General features: G+C 61.0%; 1 protein-coding gene across 2 annotated transcripts; it reads right to left on the bottom strand.

Moving 5' to 3' along the window:
* Positions 1 to 16: 16 nt before the first annotated feature.
* On the bottom strand, positions 17 to 13102 carry FAM171A2 (family with sequence similarity 171 member A2). Of its 2 annotated transcripts, none has more exons than XM_084863445.1 (8): positions 12838 to 13102; positions 8522 to 8749; positions 8205 to 8297; positions 3732 to 3890; positions 3475 to 3654; positions 3263 to 3379; positions 3016 to 3121; positions 17 to 2041 (listed from the first exon to the last, which is right to left on the bottom strand). In XM_084863445.1, the coding sequence occupies exons 1-8, from the start codon at positions 12953 to 12955 to the stop codon at positions 568 to 570; spliced, it is 2475 nt and encodes an 824-aa protein (XP_084719571.1). In that variant the 5' UTR covers positions 12956 to 13102; the 3' UTR covers positions 17 to 567. The 2 variants fall into 2 exon arrangements, with proteins under 2 accessions (XP_084719571.1, XP_084719570.1); XM_084863444.1 differs by having other exon boundaries at positions 3016 to 3142; positions 12838 to 13101.
* Positions 13103 to 15930: the final 2828 nt, after the last annotated feature.

Genomic DNA, 15930 nt, shown 5'->3' with positions numbered 1-15930 from the left:
AGACACACACAGCGTCAATCTCACCAGTTTTATATTTGCTGCTGCCCACAGCGGCCCAGTCCCAGCCTCCCGTTCCCCAGAGCCTCCCAGCCTCTAGCCCTGGGCCTCGGTGGCCCAGCGAGGCGGGCCCCTCAGCAAGCGGCCACCCTCCCTTCCCAGGGGTCCACAGAGAACCCCCCCTCCCTTCCCAGCCCTCCTACCAAGCGCTCAGGCCTGGCCGCCCCTCCTGCTGCCTCACAATAGAACTTTCTATGTACAGCCACGTTTATACAGGCACTGCTCGCCCCCCTCCCCGCCCTCCTCCCCAGCGCCTCCCAACGGGGGCCTGGACCCCTCCCACCGCCTTCCCTTCGCGGAGACAGACATGGGGTCCCCCCAGGCCATCCATCATTACCCAGCACATACCACAGACAGCTCCGCGGCCTCGGCGCCTTCCCCCGCCCAGCCAGCGCTAAGAGCGGGCGCCCCGCAGCTCGGGGTGCGCACCCCGGGGACGAGCCCGGCGGGCCGGGCAGCGCCAAACCCGCGGGCGGGGCCGGATCAGGGGCGGCGGCGGCGGCGGCGGCGCTACTTGACGTTGAACACCATCAGCGGCCGCTCCTCGCGCCGCTGCCACGGGCTCTTCTTGTCGCCGGCCTCGTCGCCCGCCTCGGCGCCCAGCTCGTCCTCGGGGCTGGTGAGCGAGTCGCGGCGCAGCTCGCTGGCGCTGCTGCGGGAGCTGTCCCCGCGGCTGCGGCCCCGGCCGCGGGGCACCGTGGCCGCCCGGCCCTCGGGCGCCGCCACCTCGTCCAGCAGCGGGGTCAGCGAGTTGTCCTCCGGGGAGCAGAGCCCCGTGCGGCTCTCGCTGCTGCTGGGCTCCGTGTCCTCGCTGAGCGCCAGGCGCGGGGGCGCGGGCGGCGGCGGCGGCGCGGCGGCCGGGGCGCGCTCCCGCTCCCGCTCCCGCTCGTCGCGCGGGGGCCGGCGGCGCGCGGGCCGCGCCTCGTGCACGTCGACGCCCGAGTCCAGGCTGGCGTCGGTGCTGCGGCCGCCGCCCGCCTGCAGGTCGATGTAGGAGTGGCGCACCTGCGAGTTGGAGCGCCCGTCGAGGGACACGAACCAGGCGCGCGGGTGCGGCTTCACGCCCAGCTCCAGCAGCTTCTTCTCCGTCAGCGCCTGCAGCTCCCCGTTGAGCTGCGCCATGGTGGACTCGTTGAACAGCACCGGGATGGTGACCGAGCCGCTGACCGGCGCCGAGCGCCCGCCGGCCCAGCCCTCGCCGCCGCCTACGCCGCCGCCGCCCTCGCCCCCCGCGCCCGCGTGGCCCGGCATCAGCGGGCGCTGCGAGTCGGGCTGCGGGAAGGGGCGCGCCGGGCCGGGGGCCGCGCCCTCGGGGGCGAGGGGCTCGTCGCCCGCCCCCGCGGCCCCCGCCTCGCCGCCCAGGCGCACGTAGTGCGCGGGGATGACCAGGGTGGGCATGACGTTGCGGTAGACGCTGTCCTTGAGGTGGTCGATGGAGCCGCAGAAGATGAGCTGCCCCGCCTGGCCGAGCGGCGGCCGCGCCAGCTGGTCCGCGGACTGCGACAGCAGGAAGTCGGGCGCCTTGCTCTCGGCCGCCCCCTTGTGGCCCAGGTAGTGCTCGAAGGGCGGCGGCGGCGAGGGCGGCTCCGGCAGGAAGGCCGCGGCCCCCGGGGGCCCCCGCCGGTACTCCTCCAGGCCCGGCTCCAGCCCGCCCGCGCCCTCCGCGGAGCGGCCGCCCTTCGGCCCCGCGCCCTCGCCCCCGCGGGCGCCTGCGGGCTCGGCGGCGGCCGGACGGCAGACGGAGCGCGGCTTGGCGCGGAAGAAGTCGTCCCGGGAGCCGGCCAGGTCGCGGGAGCTGGAGAAGGCGGAGTGCAGGGGACCCGGGGGAGGCGCCTCGGGGTCCCCCGGAGGGGTGGGCTCCAGGGGCCCCCCGCAGATGAGATGGAGCTGGGACATGGAGGTGGCCTGGTCTCGCTTGCTGCCCTCGGAGGGCCCAGACAGCTGCAGCTTGCGGTGCTGCTGCCTGGGCTTTAGGCAGCGCCTCCTGCAGAGAAGGCAGACGGGTCCTCAGGAAAGGGTCCCGCCAGAGCAGCTCCCTACCCACAGCGGCAAGAGGAGGGGTTGATGCCAAAACCGGTTTGGCTCAGTGGATAGAGCATCCGCCTGCGGACTGAAAGGTCCCGGGTTCGATTCCGGTCAAGGGCATGTGCCTTGGTTGAGGGCACATCCCCAGCAGGGGGTGTGCAAGAGGCAGCTGATGGATGTTTCTCTCTCATCGATGTTTCTAACTCTATCCCTCTCTCTTCCTCTCTGTAAAAAATCAATAAAATATATATATATTTTTTTTTTTAAAAGAGGAGGGGTTGAAATAGCTGGAAGGATGGAGACAATGCCTGGGACTAAAACACCCATAAGCTTGTGAAGGAGCTTGTATGTCTGCGGGAGGCCCATCTAGCAGCTGTGCCCATTTGGGTTCCTTCCGGGTACCCTGCCTGCCTGCGCGGTAGGAGATGCATGAGCACCAGGGAGGAGGTCCGAGCCCGGGGTCCCATGGGGGTGAGAGCTGGGCTGGGTGTCTCTGGGGCCTGCCCCCCAGCTCCTGCCTCCTCTCCCACTTCTCTCAGGCCACCAGCCTTTCGGTCTCTGCCTGTGCGCGCGCCCTGCTTTCCAGTCAGTGCTCTGAAGATCAGGCTGTGCTTTCTTTTTTAAAAATATATCTTATTGATTTTTTTACAGAGAGGAAGGAAGAGGGATAGAGAGCTAGAAACATGCATGAGAGAGAAACATTGACCAGCTGCCTCCCACACCCCCCCCACCAGGGATGTGCCCGCAACCAAGGTACATGCCCTTGACCGGAATCGAACCTGGGACCCTTCGGTCCGCAGTCCTACGCTCTATCCACTGAGTCAAACCGGTTTCGGCAGGCTGTGCTCTGATGCATTTCAGAGGCCTGAGCACCCACACAAGGGCAGGCCTCCGTCGGGACGGGAGGAGGGAAGGGGGCTGGGTCTCGCTCACCGGCAATAGTAGATGAGCAGACACAGCAGGATGAGCACCAGCAGGGCCAGGGCTGCCAGGATGGTGAGCAGGAAGATGGTGTGGTAGGTGCCGATGTCCTGGATGCCTGTTGTGATGGTGACCAGGCCTGTGCCAGGCGAGGGCTTAGCGCTCCCGGTGCGGATGCCCTTCCTGCCTTTCAGGAGGGATCCGCTCCCCCAGCCTCCCCTTCGCCCGCTGCCCCCTGGCCCCCCCGCCACACTCTCACCAGTCGTGGGGGCGGCCATGGCAGCCGCCCAGTACCCCAGCTGCGGGGAGACAAAGGTCCAGTAGAGCTGCCGGCCCTCCTTCCGGATCACGCCAGTGCCGTTCCGCACCCACAGCCCTGGGAGAGGGGGGGGGTTGCGTCAGAGTCAATGTCCTCCCCTCTGAGTCTCTGTCCCCAGACCCCGGCCCCCCGCAACTCCCCGAGGCACTCACCACTCTTGGGGTCAAACCGCCAGGCCGGGATGCTGGTGCCCGCGGCGAGGGCGCGGGGCTCGGAGGGCACGGGCAGAGACAGGTGAATGGGGCCCGAGAGGGGCACTTCCGTCCCGTTGCCGGTCAGCAGGTGCACGCTCACCGCAGCCAGGGGCATCAGCTCCAGCCAGGAGCCGTTGCCTGGGGAAGGGGACGCGGAGCTGAGGGACAAGCCCTCAAGGCGGGGACACCCCCTCGACGCCAGGCAGCCAGCGTACCTGAGCCGGAGGCCTCGGTGCCCAGGAAGGCAGGGAAGGCCCGCATCTCCTGCTGGGTGCTGGCGGGGGTGAGCGAGGCCCAGAGCTGGCTGTAGGTGGCGCTGACGGGCAGGCGGGCAGCCCGCCGGTGGAACTGCACCCAGGGCTGGGAGCGGGCGCCTGGTGGAGAGAGGAGGGGCTGCAGTGGCCTGGCCAGGGACAAGGCTGCCCGGACACCAGAGCAGAAAGCAGGTGTCTGAGGAGAGGGGAAGACAGTGGGTCAGGCCGCTCGGGAGGCCAGGGAGGGAGGGTGGGGACTTGGGAGAAGACTGGGCAGTCCTAGAATGAGAATTTGGAAGGGATGTGGACCGGAGCCCTAGTCCTGGCTGTGTGACCTGCAGCAAGTTGCTCTCTGAACCAGTTTCCTTATCTAATGAAGAGGGAATATGCTAATTGACCATCATGCCCTCACAAAGATAGCAGTCAAGAAGGAGGGGATATGCTAATTGTTGTCACACCCTCAAAGATGGCAGTGCCCACAGCCACAAAATGGTGGTGCCCAGTCCCTCAGCCCCAAGCAGGTCTGGCCGCTCCATGTGCCTGCCTTGGGAATATTCCAGTCTCCTCAGCTGCTCAGGGCCTACCTGAGGTACAGGCAAGCCTCAGATGGCAGCTGCCCAGCCGCCAGGGCTGCCCGAGGCTTGCGCTGCCGGCAGTGGCAGCAGCAGAGGTGTGATGGGAGCACTGTCTTCCCCTGATCGCTGGGTCGCCTTCCACCCCTGAGGGCTCCTGGACTGTGAGGGGGCAGGCTGGGCTGAAGGATCCCCTCTCCAGTGCATGGATTTTCATGCACCAAGGCCTCTAGTCTATAATAAAAGCATATATATGCTATAATAATATGCTAATTAGACCAGACAGCCGAACAACCTTCTGGACGTCCTTCCAGACGAAGCTGGGGCTGCGAGGGCCGAGCCCCTCGGTGCATTTCGCACATCAGGCCTCTTGTTAGCCTAGAAAGTGATGAGGTTCAGGTCCTCAAACAACTGCTGTCTACAGTGTGGCAGGCGCCGTGTTAAGTGCCGGGGATACAAAAATGAATGAGATACAAGTCACTATTCCCTGCCTTCAAGTTCACAGTCCAGTGAGGTGCGGTCTGTCAGGGTGCCCACTTTGGCTGTGGTGGATGGACATCTCCACATCCGTGGTGCCCACGACAGTGCCCAGACACATGGCTACTAAGCACCGGAAATGAGGCCAGTGTAGAGTGTGACTCAGGAACTGGATTTATTTTTCATTTAAAAAAGTTTAGCCGAAGCCGGTTTGGCTCAGTGGTAGAGCGTCGGCCTGCGGACTAAAGGGTCCCAGGTTCAATTCCGGTCAAGGGCATGTACATTGGTTGCGGGCACATTTTCCGGTAGGGGGTGTGCAGGAGGTGGCTGGTCGATGTTTCTCTCTCATCGATGTTTCTAGCTCTCTATCCCTCTCCCTTCCTCTCTGTAAAAAATCAATAAAATATATTTTTTAAAAAAATAAAGTTTAACAAATTTTTAATTCATTTAAATTTAAATAGCTACATGTGGCTAGTAGCTACTGCATTAGACAGCTTAGGCTCTGTGTGTTGTCCGCCTGCCTTGGGGTGGAGAGGATGTGAAACAAAATTCTGATACAATAAGGTAATAGTAACTTTTATTAAGCTTTGATATGCTGGGTACTGTTCTAAGCAGGTTAATATCTACATTAAAACCCCTGTCATTAGCCAAAACTGGTTTGGCTCAGTGGATAGTGTCGGCCGGCAGACTAAAAGGTCTCAGGTTCGATTCCGGTCAAGGGCATAAACCTTGGTTGTGCAAGAGGCAGCTGATTGATGATTCTCTCTCATCTATGTTTCTAACTCTCTATCCCTCTCTCTTCCTCTCTGTAAAAAATCAATAAAATATATTTTTTAAAAACACACAAAAAACCCCTGTCATTCGCACAACAGCCCCTGACATAGGTACCTTTACCATCGACCCTATTTTATAGGCAGAAATGGAGACGGGAAAAGGTCAGTAACTTGCTCAGGTCACAATCCTGGAGCCCACGGAGCTCGGTGCCAGGACACATCCTGTCACCACTGTCCTGCCCTGCCCACGATTACAATAACGGGGGGCAGGGCGCAAGCGGAGTTCGCCGCCCAGCTCCGAAGGCCCCGGGGCACCCTGCAGGATGAGACGGAGCTTCCAGGACTGCCAGGAGGAAGACCCTGGCTCTAAGGGGCACGTTGGTCAGGGGCCTCCAGGTGACTGGAGTGGGGGGGGGGGTGAACAGGGGCGGGCCAGGTCCCAGTGGGCGTGGTCAGGATGTGAAAGAGACTAGGCTTTATACTGAAGCAGTGGGAGCTGTGGGAGGCTTTAAGCTAGGAAGCAATAAAGGGTTCCTTTGGCGTTTTATTTTGATTTTTTAAACGTTTTTATTGATTTTTAGAAAGAGGAAGGGAGAGGGATAGAAGCATCAATGAAAAACTTCCATGAGAAATATCAACATTGATCAGCTGTCTCCTGCACGCCCCCTACTGGGATAGAGCCCCCCAACTAGGGCATGTGCCTTGACCAGGAATCAAACTGTGACCTCAACCACACCGGCTGGGCTCCTTTGGCATTTTAGGAACTTCCCGCCCGGCCAGTGTGGCTCAGTGGTTGAATGTTGACCCTATGAACCAGGAGGTCATGGTTTGGTTCCCAGTTAGGGCAGGTGCCCCGGTTGCGGGCTTGGTCCCCAGTGTGGGGCATGTAGGAGGCAGCTGATCAAAGATTCTTTCTCATCGTTGACGTTTCTCTCTCTCTTCCTCTCTGAAGTCAATAAAAGAAATACGTTTTTAAAAAGAAACCTCCAGCCGGGACTGGTTTGGCTCAGTGGATAGAGCGTCGGCCTGTGGACTGAAAGGTCCCAGGTTCAATTCTGGTCAAGGGCATGTACCTTGGTTGTGGGCACATCCCCAGTAGGGGGTGTGCAAGAGGCAGCTGGTTGATGATTCTCTCTCATAGATGTTTCTAACTCTCTATCCCTCTCTGTAAAAAATCAATAAGCCGGGACCAGTTTGGCTCAGTGGATAGAGCGTCGGCCTGCGGATTGAAAGGTCCCGGGTTCGATTCCGGTCAAGGGCATGTACCTTGGTTGTGGGCACATCCCCAGTAGGGGGTGTGCAAGAGGCAGCTGGTTGATGATTCTCTCTCATAGATGTTTCTAACTCTTTATCCCTCTCTCTTCCTCTCTGTGAAAAATCAATAAAATATATTTAAAAAATAAAATAAAAAGAAACCTCCAAAGGAATTTTAGAAGCCTCTGATTCAGGATCAGAGAAATGATGATGAGCCAATGAGTAATTTGGGGGATAAGGATATAATGGAGGAGGGCTTCTCTCCCTCCAAAACCCAGTGTGGCTCCCTAGTTCTGACTAGACGGAGACTCCTCTCTGCCGGGCTTCATCAACTGGCCCGCACTGGGTGCCCCTCTGCATAGCCAGACCGGAGCATCCCCTTCCTTTTTGAAAGAGGACGAGAGAGAAACATCAACGATGAGAGAGAGTCGCTGACGGCTGCCTCCTGCACGCTCCAGACCAGGGATCCAACCCGGGCATATGCCCTGACGGGGAATCCAACCATGAGTCCCTGGCTCCTCCGTCAGTGCTCAACCCCCGTCCCTCTCCCTTCTGCCGGGCCAGAGCATCTCCTCCTGCCCCTGCACCGGGAAGGTCCCCCAGGCCCTCCTCTCCGTGAAGGGCTGGAGCGGAAGGTCCTTTCCTCCGCCTTCAACTCCCAAGTCCGTTCAGTCCCGCAGCTCCCCGCACTCAGTGCTCCCACCCGCAGTGCTCACCGGCTGGGCTGTTCTCCGTACTGAACGCAGCCACCCTCTGCTCCCAGCGTCCCACCTGCTCTGCCACTGTCAGGGGTAACCTTCCCCTGGACCCCCAGCACCAGACACAGGGCCCCGACCAGCCTCGGAGCTGCGGTCAGTCCCAGCCGAACGAGACTGAAAGCTCGTAGGTGCACCGGGGCCCCGGCCGACTGCTCCAGGCCTCGCCCTCCATCGGCGCTCAGTGCCCTGGCATGACCCTCTCATGTCTTCTAACGCGGCCCTGCACCCAGTAGGTGCACAACAAGGACCCGGTGACCCGCTGAGATACAGGTGGCAGGGCGTGGGCATGCTACCGGCAGGAGGAGAGGGAGAACAGAAACCACGAGGAACATGTACTGGCCGCCTGTGCTGCTTTTTACGTGCTCGATAACACTCAGTCTTTACCTCGATTTGAAGGTGCTGGTACTATCCATGTCCACGTCTTAGAGATGAGCACACTGAGGGCCAGAGGCTAAGGGACTTGCCCAGGGGCACCCAGCGAGACTGGAAGGGCAGAGCTCTCTGTGCTCAGGGCCGGGGGCAGGAGGAGGAGTTGGGAGGGAGGGAGGGAGGGAGGGAAGAGGGAGGAGGGAGGAGGGAGGAGGGAGGAGGGAGCCTTACCAGGAGAGCCCAAGAGGATGTGCACCAGGTCCTCATAGAGGATGAGGGTGGCCGGCCGCTCGGGGAGCAGGTAGAGGCTGACGGACGCGTACACTGCGGGAGGGGGGCTGTGAGCTCCGGGGAGAGGCCCTGCCCACTCCCAGGCAGGGACCTCCCTCCCCCCGCGTCCCAGCGACTCCCTCCTCCCTCAGCCCCCTCCTCGCCCCCGGGGCCGGGCAGCAGCTGCTGGAAAGCCTACCCCCTCCGCCCCCAAGGGCTATTTTGGGAAGGGGTGGATGGGGTCAGCTGCTGTCCCCCTCCCCCTGCCCCGCACTCACAGGGCAGCTTGTCCACGCGCCAGGGCACGGAGTTGGTGAGGAAGCCGGGGCGGGCAGCGGTGACCAGCACCCAGGTGCCCAGGCGGTAGCTGAGGGGCAGGGTGGCCACGCCCTCGGCGTCCGTGGTGCCGGCGGCCAGCAGCACGCGGTTCCCGAACACGTCCACCGAGGCCTGGGCCAGGGGCACCAGCTCCCCGCTCACGTACACCTGCACCTTGATCAGGATCTCTGCGGGCGGGTGAGCGAGGAGTGAGGAGGGGGAAGGGAGGAAGACAGAACCGGGGGAGCCTCAAGGCCAGAGGGGGGGCGCTAGATAAGACATTATAAAAGCTAGCGTTTACAGAGCCCTCACACGCCACATCGGCCTGTGAGGCAGCTGGCACCATTTCATCCAGTCTAGTCTACCACACGCACTTACCCACACTTAACGTTTCTGAATTCAGACTGTGCCTGTGGTTGGTTCTGCCACAGTTATAACTGGCAGCGTTTTTTCCCCTTTCCTACTGGGACGTGACATAACGGTGCATCTCCCAGTCCATGATGTATTGATAAGACATGCTGTTAGCCCATTTTGCAGATAAAGAAACTGAGGCTCAAAGAATTCATATATTTGTACTACAAACCTGGGCATTGACTTCTAGACCTAAATTCTTTTTAATATATTTTATTGATTTTCCAGAGAGGAAGGGAGAGGGACAGAGAGCCAGAAACATCGATGAGAGAGACACATAGACCAGCTGCCTCCCGCACCACCCCCCACCGGGGATGTGCCCGCAACCAATGCACATGCCCCTGACCGGAATCGAACCTGGGACCCCCCCAGTCCGCAGACCGACGCTCTATCCACTGAGCCAAACTGGTTTCGGCTAGACCTAAATTCTTTTTTTTTTTTTTTTTTTAATATATTTTATTAATTTTGTACAGAGAGGAAGGGAGAGAGATAGAGAGTTAGAAACATCGATGAGAGAGAGTCATCGATCAGCTGCCTCTTGCACACCCCCTACTGGGGATGTGCCCGCAACCAAGGTACATGCCCTTGACCGGAATCGAACCTGGGACCCTTCAGTCCCCAAGCCAACGCTCTATCCACTGAGCCAAACCGGTTTCGGCTAGACCTAAATTCTTAACCACCGGACCCTCTGGGGCTGGCCTCAGGGAGAAGGGAGGGAAGGAGGCTGAGAAAGAATGAATAAGCGGAGGGCCAGAGGCTGCACGCGGACAGGAGAGAGCTCAGGACTCAGCCGTCCGGAGGGGAGGATGGGGTGCTGGGCCAGAGTTGGGGTTCTTAGGAAGAAACTGAGAAGGGGACTCCGGGGAATGGCTCATTCCCACCGTTCATCCACCTCCTAGGACCCTGTGCACAAACCTGTTTCTCTTCAGACTTAGGGACTCACTCCAACCGAAACCCCGACAAGTGTCTCCTGACCCCTCCTCCTCAGTGCACTGCTGGCCCCCTCCCAGCTGGTCAGCCAAGCCGGCCACCACGGCAACGCCTCCATTCCTCCCGGAGGATGGGCAGGGAGCTGGGGCCCTGGCGAGGGAAAGAGGCTGGGGGAGGGGAGGAGAGACCCAGGCCCCAGGGACGCTGGCACGGAGGGGCCGGGGAGAGAAGTCCGAGTCCTTCGCTGTCCAGCCCGCTCTGCCCCTGGCCCGCGGCAGGTCCAGCTGGCACGGCCCCGCAGGCGCCCTGACCTCAGGTGGGGTGATGGGGGAGGGAGGGACCAGGCCCAGATCTGCTCTCAGGGATTTCCCAGGCAGCCTCTCTGATCCAGGGCACCATCGACCCCTTCTCACTCAGTGCGGCCCCCTGCTCAAGAGGATGCCTTGCCAAAACCGGTGTGGCTCAGTGGATAGAGGGTCGGCCTGCGGACTGAAAGGTCCCAGGTTCGATTCCGGTCAAGGGCATGTACATCGGTTGCAGGCACATCCCTGGTGGGGGGTGTGCAGCAGGCAGCTGGTAGATGTTTCTCTCTCATCTACGTTTCTAGCTCTCTATCCCTCTGGAAAATCAATTATATATCTATATCTATATCTATAAATCTATAGACATAGATTTATAGATATAGATATATAGATATAGATATATAAAAAAGCATGCCTCACCCCTGCCTTGATGCTAATAACGAAAGGGGGGGTCAGGCCTGGAAAGGCACAGAGACTCAAGTCTGAGCCCCAGGAGGCAGGTGGGAGGGGGTTGGGTGCTGGACACAAAACGAGGGGAGTCCTGATCCAAAGGGCAGAGCTAGGAGATGTGGAGGCGGCTGAGGGTCAGGGGGCCCCCCGGGCGGAGCTACAATAAATACTCAGCGGTGACAGGTGTCTCACCCCAGGCTTCCCGCCCGGCCCAGGGCCGCGCCTGCCCCCGGCATCCCATCCAGCTGTTCTGAACCCCCCGCCCTGCCCGCTCCGGGCCAAAGCCCCGTTCTGCGGGGTGTGCACAGGCTGGACCTTTCCTTTCTGGTCCCGGGAGCTGGCAGTCTCCCCTCCACCGCCCAGCAGGAATTCTGAGAAGCTGGAGGGCCTGGCCGTTCCCTCCCCGCTCCCCAGGCCGGGAGCAGCTGGACAGAGCAGCTGGGAAAAGGGACCCAGGATTAGGGACTACGGTGACGGAGTGCCTTGGGTTCAAGAAAAGGGGAGCGAGCCGGGGAACAAAACAGGGGTGGGGAGGTGAGGCCTGAAGAAGGTTCCAGAACAAACTGGGGGTGAGGGGGTAGGTGTCCACTTCCTTCCCCCTACCCTCACCTGGGCCTGCAGACAGCATTCTGGGCGGGTCCTGATCCTGGCTCCATGCCAGACAGCCCCCTGGCCCCTCCCCGGGGTGCAGGCTGAGAACCGCTGTCTGAGGACCCAGGGCCCATTCCCAGCCATCCGAGCTCTTCTCTCCCGGGAAGACTGAGGCCGGAGGCCTGACGTTCCACACGGCATCCGCTTCTCCCGCCCGGCCTCCTTCCCGGAGGAAATCCGACCCCTCCCTTCGTCCGGACCCACTTCCCTCTCGGAGGCCCCCGCCCGGCCCTTCCTGTGAGGAGCCCAGAGCCCGGTCAGGTTCGGCGGGGATGGGCCCGAGGCGGGGGGGGGGGGGGGGGGGGGGGGAGCAGTAGCTGGTGGGGTGCGGGCAGGAGGCTGGATGGGGGTGCAGGGCTGGAGTGGGTGGGGCACCCTGAGAGCCCACGCTAGGGAGGAAGCAACCCGCTAGCTCTCCCCCCCTTTCCCGCGGCAGAAGCCGACCCCACCCCCACCTCACACCCACCTGGGCCCGGAGAGACGCGGGGCGGGGGTGGGGGGGGGGGGAGGGGTCTCCTCCGCTGGGATGGGGAGGTGGGATGGGGAGGGGGTGAGATGGGGAGGGGGTGGGATGAAGAGGGGGTTGAGATGGGGAGGGCGTGGATGGGGAGGGGGTGAGATGGGGAGGGGGTGGGATGAAGAGGGGGTGAGATGAGGAGGGGGTAGATGGGGAGGGGGTGGGATGAAGAGGGGTTGAGATGGGGAGGGCGTGGATGAGGAGGGGGTAGATGGGGAGGGGGTGAGATGGGGAGGGGGTGAGATGGGGAGGGGGTGAGATGAGGAGGGGGTGACCTGGGGGCGGACTGGGGACCGGAGTGGCCGGGGACCCAGGCACCTGCCCTCCCAGCCGGCCCTGCCCACAGCCAGCAGCCAGCTCAGCAGGCGCCGCCGCCACAGCCCTGCCATGCGCTTTGAGCTGGGAACCACAATGCACCCCTTTTCCCAGGGCCCCCCAACTCCAGCCCCTTCTCTTTCCCGCGATGAGCAGCGTTGCTTTGGTGCACCCCAAAAACCCAAACCTGGGGGGCCGGCTGGGGGCTGTCAGGCTCCAAGGCGAAGGACCCCATTCGAACAGTCCATCCACCGCAGCCTCACCCGCTCCCCTCCCCTCGCCCCGCCACCCCGGCTCCGGGCGCCCAGCCCCGCGAGGCCGGGCGGCAGCCGGGGCCGGGCCCCCACCCCGGCCGGGCGGAGCGCGGCGGCCGCGGGGCTGCGGGGGCGCCCGCCCAGCCCGCCCGCCCCTGGGCGGGTGTCTCCGCAGACAATGGCTCCGCGGCGGCGCCTCGCCGACCGGAGGGAGGAAAACAGGCAGGAGGTGGGCGGCGGCGCGGAGCCGGGGACCCGTCCGCCCCATTGTGTCTCCCGGAGACCCCCTCCCGGAGGGGCTCCCCCGCAGGCTCCGGGCCCGGGGCGCCTCCACCCACCCAAACCGGGAGCGCGCGGCCCGATCCGCGAGCGCCGCCCAGAGGGGCCCGGCGGGCCGGGGGCGGGGGCGGCGGCGGCGGCGATCGCGCCCCCCCGGCCGGACTCACCCTGCGGGCTGGGGGGCTCCGGCGGCGACTTGCCGGGCGCCCGGGAGGCGCCGCCGAGCAGCAGCCCCAGCAGCGGGAGCAGCCGCGCGAGGACGCCGGGGCCGCTCGGCGGCGGCATCGCGGGGCTCGGCCCGGCCCTAGCGGCCCATGGCTCCCGCCGGCCCCGCTCGGCCGGCCCCGCGCAGCCCCGGCCCGGCGCGGCTCGGGCTCCCGCTCTGGCTGCGGCGGCCGCTCCGGCGATTGTCTCCGCCCGGAGCCCCCGCCAGCGCCCCCTGCCGGCGGCGCCCCGCCCGACGGTCCTCCGGCACCGCCCCCTGCGCCCCCTCCGCCGCCTCCGCGGGCTCAGCCCGCCCGCAGCTCCCACCCTGCGCTCCAGACCCGGAGCCGCAAGGGAGAGCATCGAATGGGGTCCAGTCTCCAGGGCGCTTGAAGTTCCAGAGTTCCCGAAATTTGGTGCATATTTTTTTGGGGGGGATGAGAGGGGGGATGGCTATTGCTTGCAACACACTCAGATAGGTGAGTACCATGGTCATGAGCGTCTCCAGAAAGTGTAAGAACTGCCTGCTTTACTGCTCCCACTCCGCACTGGCATCCCCGCAGGGCAGGGGAGAGAGGGCGCAGCCCCCTGGGAATCCGTCCACTTCTAGTCTGGCTCTTGTCTCCTCTTAAGCTGTTTGCAAGTTACTTAGCCTTCCTTTAAAGTGAGAATTGTCCTCTGGCGGGTTTGGCCTGCGGACTCAAGGGTCCCCGGTTCGATTCCCGTCAAGGGCATGTACCTTAGTTGTGGGCACATCCCCAGTGAGGGGTATGCAGGAGGTAGCTGATTGATGTTTCTCTCCCATGGATGTTACTGACTCTCTATCCCTCTCCCTTCCTCTCTGTAAAAAGATCAATAAGAAATATTTACTAAACTAAATCAGGATAAATATATTAGCTCTCCAATACAAAATAATCATCTGCAGTCCACTACTAAGAATAAACACAGTTGGCCCTAATATATATATATATTTTTAAAAAAAATAAAGTGTGTGGCAAAGTAAAGGATCTAGCACATATCTGACCAAGCAGGTGCTACTGTTTGTCCAGGTAATAAGGGCTGTCCTAACGGTTAGGAGGTTCTAGAGGTGGAGAATGAGAGGTGCCCATGAGAAGCGCCGGCCGGTCTCGCTGGTTGTGCTTCACGAATGACGATCTGAGTCTTTTCCTTCTTCCTGAGCCCTGGAAACCCACCTTGGGAGGGAGCTATTGGCCGGCCCTCGTGCCCCAGCCAAGCTCTCTTCCCTCCGGTTTCTGATGGTCATCATCACTCAGTGTCTGGGTGGCCGAATCCTGATCTAAGCTGGTATCCCTCTCCTGGTTCTCTCTGGCTTGTTGCCTTTTCTTTCTCAAAATGTGGTGCCCTGCTGGGGACTGGAGACCTAGATCAAGGACCTCAGGAGCATGGGCGTCTCTGCTGGTGCTTCTCTCCTGGTTGGGCCTTCTGAAGTAAGGGGACCTTGTTTTGAGACTGTGGACGAAACAACCGAATGTTCCCTCCCTCCCTTCCTTTCTTCCTTCCTTCCTTTCTTCCTTCCTCCCTCCCTCTCTCCCTCCCTCCCGTCTTTCTTCCTTTCCTTTCCCCTCTCGTAAATTTCCATCTAATCAGATTTCCCAGTTCCCATTCTTATGTAACCAAATTGTTGGAACCTCACACAGGATTTAGCTGTGAATTTCCCCAGTGCGTTTCATCTTGTTGGTTCTGACCCAACTTTACAATCTGTCAGGGCTGCCTGCCTCCGCCTCAGTCACCCATCGCATGGCGCCCGCTCTCGGCCAGCAGCCACCTGCAGGGTGAAGGGACTCTGACTCACCGAGCAGCCCAGGGCTAGGAGGGAGCTTTGGGACACCCTCATCCAGACATCATCCTTCAGCTTTATCAAAACTGTCCAGTTTTCAATCCGAGTCTCTGTCGTCCGGCTCACATTTCTGTCTTGTGTATCTGAAGACAAACGCCAAATGCTCTGCTGGATCAAGATAAACCGTCTGGGGCCATCCGATGGCCATGGCAGAGGGACTGGAACTTGGCTGGTGTTCAAGGACCTCGGCTTAATCTTTTCCTAAGTGTTCAGTCACCCAGCTAGGAACCTATTCTGGAACTCGCCATGCATGGATGTCCAGTGATTCTGTTCTGTTCAGAATCTGCCTTTTTCCCGTGGGGAGCAGCATCTGTGAGGTAAGCCTGTCCATTCAAACACTAAGCACCAAGTCCGAAGTTCTCTCCGGGGTCACAGGGGCTACCTGGCTGCCCCCACCACTGACCCCACCTCCGGGTTCCTCACCTGCCTCCAGCCCACCGGCCTCCTTGCTTTTATTTGAACACATCAAGCCTGCTCCCCCTTCAGGGCCTTCCGCTGGCTGCTCTTTCTGTCCAGAGCCCTTTATTTCCCTGCAGCCACCTGGCTCCTTCATTCATGTCTCCACTCACCTCATGAGAGGGGCCTTTTCTGACTTTCTGCCTATAAAGTCAGCCTGCTCCCAGCACCCACGTAATCCTATCACCAGCTCCCTATCTTTTTTTCATTACTATTATTTTATTAATTTTTTACAGAGAGGAAGAGAGAGGGATAGAGAGTCAGAAACATCGATGAGAGAGAAACATCCATCAGCTGCCTCTTGCACACCCCCTACTGGGGATGTGCCCACAACCAAGGTCCATGCCCTCGGCCAGAATCGAACCCGGGACCTTTCAGTCCGTAGGCCGACGCTCTATCCACTGAGCCAAACTGGTTTCAGCACTAGCTCCCTATCTTTATTTTTATTCCTATCACTAACCACCACTGACCATACATTTATTTATTTGTTTATGTACTAGAGGCCCAGTGCATGAAATTTGTGCACGGGTATGGTCCCTAGCGGCTGCTGGCTGCCAGCCTTGGGGGAGGGGCTGTGGGCGGTTGGCCGGCTGGCCCTGCCCTCTGGTCGAACTCCCGGTCATGGGGACAATTTGCATATTAGTCTTTTATTAAATAGGATTTCTTTCTCTTTGCCCCTGATTGGATGGAAGTTCCGTGAGGGCAGGGACTTTTCTGTTGTTCCCTGTTCCATCCCAGCACT

This window comes from Pipistrellus hanaki, assembly GCF_964339955.1.
Source record: "Pipistrellus hanaki genome assembly, chromosome: 16".
In the NCBI taxonomy this organism is placed as follows: Eukaryota; Metazoa; Chordata; class Mammalia; order Chiroptera; family Vespertilionidae; genus Pipistrellus; species Pipistrellus hanaki.
Note: the sequence above shows the minus strand (reverse complement) of the source record. Positions and strands in the feature narration are given on the sequence as shown.

Excerpts from the sequence above, each read along its gene's own strand:
- FAM171A2 (XM_084863444.1), bottom strand. The coding sequence starts at position 12,955 with ATGCCGCCGCCGAGCGGCCCCGGCGTCCTCGCGCGGCTGCTCCCGCTG. Across the intron at positions 8,750-12,837 it reads GGAGCCCCCCAGCCCGCAGG|AGATCCTGATCAAGGTGCAG; the intron begins GTGAGTCCGGCC and ends ACCCGCCCGCAG. Across the intron at positions 2,042-3,015 it reads CTGCTCATCTACTATTGCCG|GAGGCGCTGCCTAAAGCCCA; the intron begins GTGAGCGAGACC and ends CCTTCTCTGCAG.